The sequence below is a fragment of the Carlito syrichta genome, unplaced genomic scaffold (assembly GCF_000164805.1).
Source record: "Carlito syrichta isolate Samal-C Ts95f unplaced genomic scaffold, Tarsius_syrichta-2.0.1 Scaffold141169, whole genome shotgun sequence".
Taxonomy (NCBI): domain Eukaryota; kingdom Metazoa; phylum Chordata; class Mammalia; order Primates; family Tarsiidae; genus Carlito; species Carlito syrichta.
Genome location: NW_007085265.1, coordinates 22235 through 32821, shown reverse-complemented (window position 1 = coordinate 32821; position 10587 = coordinate 22235). Strand labels below are relative to the sequence as shown.

Below are 10587 nucleotides of genomic sequence, written 5' to 3'. Positions count from 1 at the left end.
GAGCCCGCGGCGCCCGGCGCGGCCGAGGGCAAGGGCGGCCCCCTGCACTCGGTGCTGGTGCGCTCCTAGGGCGCCCGGCGGGCGGGAGAAGCCCACTCGCGCGGAGGCGCCGGACCCGGGCGGCGCTGAGCGCCCGGGAGGGAGAGGCGCCCTGGGGAGGCCGGGCGGAGCCGGCGACGCCGAGCCCTTGCGGGGCAGGGCCGGCGACCCGAAAGCGGATGCTCCGCTGGGCTGAAGAAACAGAACGCCCCTGCTGTCTGTGTGTGTGCCATGTTGTACAATCAGATTCATGAAAGCCCATTTTCAGGTAAGAGTTTCTACTGTAATTAATATTCTACATCTGTAAGTTATGAGCGAGGGAAGCGAGGGAGGAAAGCCTCATTCGCTGGTTAACTGGAAGTGGATTCCAATCCTTTTTCCTGGGAGCAGAAGATGGGGAGGTTGTCCCACGCATCCCCCCCCCCGGGAAGAATCCCGCAGAGGGGGACGCTGAAACGGATCTCAGCCACCCAGTGTCTCTCCGCTGGTCTGGCCACCCCGGCAGCCGCCTCTCCCGACAGTCAAGACGAAACTGCCGTCCACTGAGGAAGTCTCGTTTTATTTGGGAAGGAAAAGAGGGAGCGTTTGGTGCCGTCGTCTTCCTGGTCAGCGAGATGGGCGAGGACTCGGTGTCACGAATAAAGTCGCTTTGGGGGAGGAGGAAGGAGCAGTGGGAGCCCCCACGAAAGATCTTTGCGAAACAGTTCCGTTTCTTGGCTCTGACCCGGGGGTCAAGGAGGACGGGAGGAACCGCCAGAGCAATTAGTTTGCACAAAAGAGAATGGCAGGCAGCGGCTTAAAGGGTAAAGCCCCGGATTCCGAAAAGTAAAGTTGGAAAACACAACCAAAGAGAGACAATCAAGGCGACTTTCCACCTGCAACTCATTTGTGCACCGGTCGAATGAGAGGCCGTGAAGGAGCGCAGGAATCATGTGGATTCCCACGGCCCGGTCCATCTGGAATTTTAAAGAAAAGAAATCATCTGAATCACGAGATTTTGTCCCCCACCCCACCCCCAACCCATGAATACGAGAAAAACGGGGCACATCACTCGACAGTGTTGCTCTGAACGCTTGCAGGAGGTCACGTGGCCGTTCCCTTCCAGTCTTCTGGGCTAGCAGCCCGGGGACGAGCCCGTCGCCTTTGCGCGCTGCGGTTGTTTCTGGTGTTTCATGTGCTGTTGGGGCGCGCGTGTCATCCGGGCGAATCAATTCTTGTTTCAATTCGCGAATGGGAAAAGAACTTGCCGTGTCGCTGCTGCTCTTCCCCCCTTCCTGAGCCCCAGGAAGAATAGCACTTTACGCGCAACAAACTTTTAGGAACGAAAGGGACAGAGCGGGGAGGAACGGCTTTGCCCTCGGGCTCGCAGTCACCTCGGGCCTGTTCCGCGTTCGGGCTGTGACTTTGTACGTGTCTGCTGGTGTTGTTCGCGGTGTTCTCCATTAAAGCTTCTCTCTGGATGTACGTGCTGGTGCCCGTGTGAAGGTGTTTCGCTCCTTGAGAGACGAGGCCCACTGGTAGGTCCCGGCACTCTGCAAATCCTCCCCCTCCCTTTTATTTCTTAACTTCAGCACTTCAAAGGAGTGAGTTCTCAGGCAAGCCACCAGTAAGGACCGGTTTCCTCCCTGGCTCCTTTTGTCTGCAGGCGCGATGATCTCCTTTTCTGTTCTTAACACACCAGCTAATTGCGCTTAAATCTACCATAATGCTAAAGGTTGCAGTAGCATTAAACAGTGCTAAATAGTGATCTTTTTTTTTTTTCTGTCACCACCATTCGCCACCACTTTCCCCTTTCCGAGGTCCTGCGGGCCACGACCAGAAATTCTGTGCCAGCAAGGGGGGTGCCCGACGGCGCCCCCTGAAGTCTGTGGGGCTGGACGGAGGCCACGAAGTTGGCACCCGGACGCCACCACCGCCACATTAACGAAGCGCGCGCTCCGCCACCGCGTCCTGGGAGACCTGTTGCGCGCGGTCGCCGGGACCGCGGTAGACCGCGCCCGCGGCCTGGACCGCGCAGCTCTCGGTGGGTGCGGGGGATTCCCCTGGGACCCGGGAAGCCACAGCCCGGCCTCCATTCTCCACCCTTTAGCAGGGGTCTGTCTACTTTGAATCAGTTTCCCTCTGCCCATCCAGGCCCAATGAAAGTCATCTCTGATCTTTTATCTGAAGAAAATAAAAAGTCAAAAAAGTCCTGCGCTCAGCAATGACCCTGGGGGAGGAGGGAGGGGAGGATTTGGGCTACATCTTTAAAATAGGTATCTTTCCACGCATCTCTTATTTACAAATCCCATTACAGCATGCCGCTAAGTGTTGGCCTCACCTGGGAGACGCTTTCCCAGTTAGGTCACTGCCTCCCTGGGGGCTCATATCATTTGGGAGTGTATCCCATTCTTCCAGCTCCTCTGAAAGGTTTCCTACAGGGTTTCCTCTCCACTAGTGTGGGACTGTTGAAAGAGAAAAGAAAAGAGGACGGGATGGGGTGGGTGGCGGGAGTGGAAGGGAGAGTCACAGACATGGGGTTCATAAATCTGGGGGAACTTTGGGGTCTGAGCCTTCTATCCACCTCCGAGTGAGTCGGTACCTGACGCTCGGGGCCCGGACTCTAGTTGAGCCTCGGCAGGTTCCTCGGCCCAAAGAAGGGGTCGCTGCGTCCCAGGAGTTTCTTCAAAACATCTTTCTTCTCCTGCCCGAAAGGTAGTGTGCTCCTGAGCTGCGCCCACTATCCCACCTCCAGGAGAGGGGCGCGACCCAGGGTGACCCTCGGCGGGCGCCGGGAGGGCTAGCCCAAGCGTCAGCCTCTCCCTACAGAAAGGGTGCATTGGGTCGCGGTCGCTGGAAGGGATGAGTAATCGACCCACTATCCTTTTCCAGAATCCTCCCGGCAACCAAGCTCTGCCGCGGGAACCCCCACCTCGGTAGGTAAACACGATTGTTTTGTTTTTACAGTAAGGAGAGAGAAAGGGAGATGGGAAGGCAATGCCTTCATCCAGAGGAGACCCTCGTACCCAAAGGAAGCTGTGCATGATGTGGAGACTGGAGAACCGGGGAATTCGTGTAAATAAACAAAATGGGAAGGACTTTCTTGACAATGCTGTGATCCCAAGAGAAGTCCCAATTAAAGCCCTTAGACATGGCCCTAAAACCCCTCTTAACTAAGACAGGATCTGCCATTGAACCATAACTGTACTGTAAGGGCTTCATCTCAAGCAACCACTGTCAGCGTTGCCAAGCCAGAAACGTGGGAAGAAATAGTCCTGACAGACCTTTGGGATAACAGATCTAGAGAATCCCAGGCCCTGGTTCACTGCTTCTCACCAGAATCAGATTTTTGTCCTCAAGGGCCAAAGAAGCATCCACTCAGAGACAGCAGAACCAGATTTAGTGATTATATATTAAAAGTGTTCAAAGAGGGGTGAAGTCATTCACAAAGTATTGTCCTGGCAGTAAAGGAAGTTTATAGAAAACCACTAAAACTGGCATAAGAGGAGTAATACATTAATGATGATACTTTGGAGACCCTCTCCACATGAAATTATGCTCCTGGTTTTCAGGATGATAGAAAAGACTGTAGTTGCTTAACCTGTATCTGACTCAACTCAGTGCACAGAAACTTGGGAAAGGTGGGGAGAAGCAATGAGGAGAGAGGGGTGTTTTAGTGTTGATGTTTTTAAAGTAATGGCAGCAGGAAAACAACTTAGAATGACTTATTCCAGTATATTTTCTTGGGAAGTCAAGAAGAGAGATGAGGGCTAATGCCAACAGAGAACGAAGCTACCTTCGCCCCCAAGGAGAGTCCCAAGGAGATCAGGCCCTCCTGCAAGGGCTGATATTGGCACAGTTGGCATATGACACTTAGGAAGCCTGTCAGTCAGGCTGGCTTGTGGTCAATTATCTCCTTAAGTAGACTGGCATTAGTCCAGCCAGGAGGAGGACAAGTTGCATCCATAGGAATCGGAGCCAGTTAGCTGGAAGTGGCACTGCTGACTGAATTCCAAGCATCTTTGCATTGAGGGGTTTGGAAGGCTGATCAATGCATCACCTCCTGGGACTCAAAAGTGACATTTGCCTGCTTGGCACTATTGCAGGAAGATCCTGGCAGAGTCTGGTTATAGAATGCCTTAGGAAAATACACAATGGTGGTTAATACTACTGATTTTCCTTAAATGCCATTCACCTGACAAAATTGCCATTTTAATTCCAATGCCATTTAATTCTTCACTGTTTCTAACTATGAAATGGGAAGAAAGCATAGTGTGAGGCATGTTCAGTCTTGGATGTTGTGGCAAGGGCTTGAAGTTGTATGAGTTGTATGTTTTTCTGTCATTCAGCATGGGGGGCGTGAGGGCAGGGTGGAGTTGGCATTGGCAATGGGGGGAAAAATTGCAACCTCTTTTGGCATTTAGAGGCAGAATGGAGATCCAAGTATAGGTGGGAAGTCTGAATTCCAGAGGGCAAAACAGTTTCTTCAAGTCCAGCATTCATTCCCATTTTGCTCATTCACAGGATTTTCGTTAACGTTATCTTTCAAAGTTGAAACGCTACCTTCTGCCCTTTGGGGGAGATTAAACAGATCGGCTTGGGATTTGAGTTCAGTCTTAAATTGTTTAAATGGTATGAATTTGGCAAAACTCCAGATATTCTCTGTCCCGGGCACTTTTCCCCTTTAACTATCCCCTGTGTGTTTTAAGGAAAATTCAAGCCACATGTTGAGCTATCCCCGTTGCATTCAAATGTAGCTTTATTGAATTTTAGCATGGTCCGTGAAATTCAAATTCTGAGTTTTAAGCCGTAATATATTCATATGATCTACACAGAGTCACATGATATGCACATATATCATTAAGCAGAAAGTAAAGCATCTGAGAACTAGTTCTATTATTATAGTCACATTTCTTTAGACTGAAGAGTCACACCGAGAATGCCGTATTAAAAATCCAAAAAATATCAAAAACTTCAAAAAAGCTAACTTGGTAATTTATAAAAACATCTTTAAAAGAAGATATTTTGGTTATGTTTAATTTGATCCAAATAGTTGTTTCCTGCCACAAGGCATAAGGCCTTTGTGCACATGAGACATCAGAACTTTCACAGCCCTCATCACTGTGGCATCGTTTTTTAAATGAGTTCGAATCTACATTCCCCTCTGAGATACTGCCAGTCCAGGCCACACCCTCCCAAGCATCATGTACTTACTGTTATAGTGGATGGATACTGAAAGGAGCTAGAGAGCTGACACCCAGGCCTAACTGAAATGAATTTATTTCAACCGGGCTCAGTGGCTCAGTCTGTAATCCCACCCTTTGGGAGGCTGAGGTGAGTGGATTGCCTGAGCCCGCGGGTTCAAGACCCGCCTGGGCATCTTCCGAGACCTCATCTCTACAATAAATAAAAAAAAAACTAGCCAGGCATGGTAGTGCACGCCTGTAATTCCAGCTACTTGGAAGGTTGAGGCAGAAGGATTGCCGGAGCCTGGCAGGTCGAGGCTGTGGTGGCCGGGAGCGGCCACTGCACTCCAGTCTGGGCGACAGAGTGAGACCCCGACTTAAAAAAAAAAAAAAAAGAAATGAATTTATTTCAGAAAGGATTAACAAACACTGGAGCACACAGATGGAAAAAGGAAGGAAGGAAGGAAGGAAGGAGAGGGCAGAAGTGTGCATCTGTTATCGACAAAGCAAAAACATTGTTTTTCTTTCATTACAATTTTCTAACCTATGTCACTGTTTTGGTTTTCTCTCAGTAAACTGTAGATCAATGTATGTGACTGTATCTGACACCACATACCTTAAGTAGTCTTCTTTAAAAACAATGTTTCTCTTTCTCCTAAAAATATTTCTTAGCTAGAGAAGGAAAGCCATTGTGTAACTGTCAGTTTCATCGATTGCCTAAAAAGATGAAACTGTAGTCTGACTAAGAATTCATCCCAGCCCGCGGGTTCAAGACCTGCCCGGGCAACTTGGCGAGACCTCATCTCTACAATAAATCAAAATGAGCTAGGCATGGTAGCCTGCACCTGTAGTTCTGGCTACTTGGAAGGCTGAGGCAGAAGGATCGCCGGAGCCCAGCAGGTCGAGGCTGCGGTGGCCAGGAGCGCCCACTGCACTCCAGTCTGGGTGAGAGTGAGACTCCAACTCAAAAAAAAAAAAAGAATTCATCCCAGATGAAGATTTTGTGACATTCAATCTTGTAAATAGGTCAGGTGCAGTGGCTCATGCCTGTAATCCTAGCACTTTGGGAGGCAGAGAGGTCCAAGACCAGTCTGGGCAACTTGGTGAGACCTCGTCTCTACAATAAATCAAAAAATTAGCTGGACATGGTGGCATGTGCCTATAGTTCCAGCTATTTGGAAGCCTGAGGTGGAAGAATCGCCTGAGCCTTTCAGGTCGAGACCGCGGTGACCATGAGTGTGCCACTGCACGAGTTTCTGGACGACAGAAACTCCAACTCAAAAATAAAAAATAAAATAAACCTTGCAATTTATCTTAAAGAGATTAACCAAAATCCCCATAGGTTCATGTTTAAATAAAGTATGCTATTGGCATGTTTAAATTAAGATATGCTATCTACCATAGAATATCATGCAGCCATTACAAGTAATGTTTATAAAATGTTACTCATAATAGAAAATGATTAAGAAATCCTACTGGGGAAAAACTATATACAGCATGATACCAACCCCATAATATACACTGAAAGATATTAAAGGGGACTTAATCAAATACTAACGGTGGTAGACTTAGACTGGTGAAACCATGTCGTTTTCTTTTCTTGTTTTTCAAGTGTTTTAGATTGCCTTCAGTTGTCTACACCAATTATGTTTATAATCAGAGAAAGGATGACTCAAAATCTATCCAGCCAGTATTACAAGCATTTCAACAAAACACAAATTATTATCTTAAAAGTTAGTATCTTAAGTGCAGGGGGAGGGGTGAAGAACTGAATAACTGAAATACACTTTAAAGCCAAAGTATATTCTCTTTAAAACCAAAGAGCAGCAGAGACAAACGAAACCCTGCATGCCTTATCCTCCAACTGCACCCCTCACAGCAGACCCTTCTGGTAGGAAGAAAATGAGGTTGTCGTTTTAAGCATTGATATTTAGAGAATTTTCTGAGAATCACTGTCCCATAAAGCTGGAATGAAAAAACATTAAGGGGTTAAAATTACGAAGGGTGCTCGTTAAAGAATAAAACTCACATTCTTATATTACTCTTTCTTCTAGTTTCCTCTCTTTTCATCTTTTGTATTTCATGAATTTTTGTAGTATCCTTGAACCCTTTTCAAAACTTAAGTAGATAATGAACACAAAGTAAATACAGGCTTAGGCACTTTCTTCCAAATGAAAAATAATAAGACGGTTTTTCAAAACAGCAATATAGGCCAGGTGTGGTGACTCACACCTGTAATTCCAGTACTTTGGGAACCCAGGGCAGGAGAACCACTTGAACCCAGTAGTTCAAGACCAGCCTAGGTATAGTGGGACTCTGACTCTGCAATAAATAAATAAATAAATAAAATTTTTCTTAATCCTACTTGGCAAATCCTTTTTGCATAGTGGCCAGGGTTTCAAGGGGAATGTTTAAAATACTATTTCTATTAGCTTGAGTAAACCTGTATTGTGCCTTCTTATCTATATCAAAATCATTTATTTAAAAAATGCAAACATCTGTAACCAGAATGTTGCATGTTTTCAGAAAGTTGCATGTCTCAACTTGTATGTCAGAAACTGGATACCCTATTAAAACTGAGCACAGATCATTCAGATTTGGATTTTCAAATATGTTTCCTCGAGAACTAAAGCTGTTGAAATTGCAAGGCTGAATTTCTAATCCAAAGGAACAAGATAATCAAAGGAAATCTAAATATATCCTGTTTCACCAACTTGAAATACAAAATAAGGCTTTAATATACCCCCAAAAAAAGTTCAAGTAATTCCAGTTACTTCTAGAAATTCCTTCCCTGTCAGAGAAGCCCAGAGGCTGACTCTGACCTGGCTGTTTCCACCTTTTAAAGAAAAATTGAAGTTTAATTGGCTTGCCAACATAGCCTCTTAAATTTTAAGTGCATATGAATCATCTGAAGAGGTTCCTAAAACACAGTTTTTTTGGTCCCACCCCCAGACATTCTGATTCAACAGGCATGGAGCTGGTGCCTAACCAGTTCCAAGTGATGCTGGCGTTGCTGGACCTCAGACCACACTTCAAGAAGTTCTGTGCTGTGATGGTTAATCTTGGACTGGATGAAGGAATACTAAGAGAACTGCTAAAGCCTTATGTTTAGGTGCGTCCGGGAGGGCGTTTCTAGAGGAGATTGGCATGTGAGTCTGAGTGACTAAGTGGGGAAGACCTGCCCTCAGTGTGGGTGGGCACCATCCAATCGGATGGGGGCCTAGATAGAACAAAAATGGAGAAAAGGCAGTTAAGAGAAGCTAAAGAGGTAGTTTTCTCTAATCGTTTAAGACCTTAACATTGGGACCTAAGCTCTGCAATGAAAGTTCTCTATCAGGTAATTTTCCCAAATGAAGATAGCTTGTTCTATGGGAGGAACTACAATTTTAGGCATTAAAAATCACATTTTTAAATATTACTGTTCATATATATCCATTCCTCTCTCTCTCTCTCCTGGAGATAAGACACATTTTTCCTCTAGACTCTCCAGCCTTGAGACCCTAGAACTTATACTAGTGAGGACCCTGGGTTCTTTGGCCTTTGGCCTCAAACTGAGAATTATAACATTGGCTTTCCTGGTTCTGAGGCTTGGGGTTTGAGCTAAGGCACACTGCTGGCATCTCAGGGTCTCCAGCTCTCAAATGACCTGTTGTGGGACTTCTCAGACTCCATAATCGTGTGAACCCATTGCCCTAATAAATCCTCTGTGGGTTCTATCTCTCTGGATAACCCTAATACTTATGCTAAAAATGATTCTTTTTTTGTCAGCTTACCTCAGCTGTAGCCATCTCAGTTCATCTGAGATATCTAAATAACTTTGAACATCATAGAAAAGGTGTAAGATCCCTATTCTTTTTTCTCTCAAGAACTTATTGGTGACTATCAAACTTATTCATCCTCTTCCCAGTAATTTGAAATATGTATATATATACACCTATATATATATTTTTTTGAGTTGGAGTCTCACTCTGTTGCCCAGACTGGAGTGCAGTGGCCGCTCCCGGCCACCGCAGCCTCGACCTACTGGGCTCCAGCGATCCTTCCGCCTCAGCCTTCCAAGTAGCCGGAATTACAGGCATGCGCTACCACGCCCTGCTGATTTTTTGATTTATTGTAGAGATGAGATCTCGCTGCCCAGGTGGGTCTCGAACCCACGGGCTCAGGCAATCCATTCACCTCAGCCTTCCAAAGTGCGGAATTACAGACTGAGCCACCGAGCCCAGCTCATTTTTTTTTTTTTTTTGAAGTGGAATCTCACTTTGTCGCCCAAACTGGAGTGCAGTGGCACGCTCACGGCCACAACAGTCTGCAACTACTGGACTCAGGCAATCCTTCTGCCTATGCCTTCCTAGAAGCTGGAACTACAGGTGTGCACCACCATGCCCAGCTAATTTTTTTGATTTATTGTAGAGACGAGGTCTTGCCATGTTGCCCAGGCTGGTCTCGAACCCATAGGCTCAGGCAATCCTCTCACCTCAATGCCTCCCAAAGTGCTGGGATTACAGGTGTGAGCCATGCACCCAGCTAAGTACTATATATTAACACACAAGGAAGACATAGAAATCTCCACACGCCTCCAGAATTGGAGTACTCCCATTGTAAGTAACATGAAGATATAGAAAAGTTGGGTTGGAAAGCAGCCCCCTTATTTAATCAATGAGGCGAAGAATTACTTGAAAAGCAAATTAGTGAAAATTAGACTTGGAAGTCGGTTCAATCTTCTTTCATTCCTTCCTTACATCAGAGGTAAACCCCATCACAAAAAGTAGTTTCCTAGCAGACTTAGGGGGCTATTACATCACTTCCTTTCCTACATTTATGTTTGGATTCTTCACTTTTATGTAAGACTTTATGTATTATATTGAGAGATTTTTATAGCTATTATTTCATGTGGGTGTAATGTTTGGGGTTTTTGTTGCTTCTGTTTTTCATTGTTGATTGTGTTTTGACTGGTTTTTTTGGTTTTATTTTTTGTTTTGTTTTGTTTTTTTGAGACAGAGTCTCACACTGTTGCTTAGGCTGGAGTGTAGTGATGTAATTATGACTCACTGTAATCTCAAACTCCTGGCCTCAAGCGATGCTCCCACTTCGGTCTCCCAAGTAGCTGGAACTACTGGCATGTGCCACTGTACCTGGCTAACTTTTTAATTTTTTTGTAAAGATGGGGTCTCACTATGTTACCAGACTAGTCTCCAACTCCTGACCTCAAATGATCCTCCTACCTCAGCCTCTCAAAGTGCTAAGATCACAGGTGTGAGCCATTGTGCCCAGCCTATTCTGAGTTTATACCCAGGCTCAGATCTACAACTTGGAGGCCAAGCCTCACACAGGTGTTCAAATGATGCATCATCTCAGTGATCTCACACTTTTTTTTTTTTTTTTT

General features: G+C 46.1%; 1 protein-coding gene across 1 annotated transcript in view; it reads left to right on the top strand.

Annotated features, from left to right (window-relative positions):
- The window catches only part of LOC103251361 (forkhead box protein B2-like), a 1192-nt gene extending 957 nt beyond the window's left edge, over window positions 1–235 (top strand). The window contains exon 2 of the mRNA XM_008049937.1: window positions 70–235. Coding sequence (XP_008048128.1) covers window positions 70–235 — 166 coding nt within the window. The remainder of the gene's footprint in view (window positions 1–69) is intronic.
- Window positions 236–10587: the final 10352 nt, after the last annotated feature.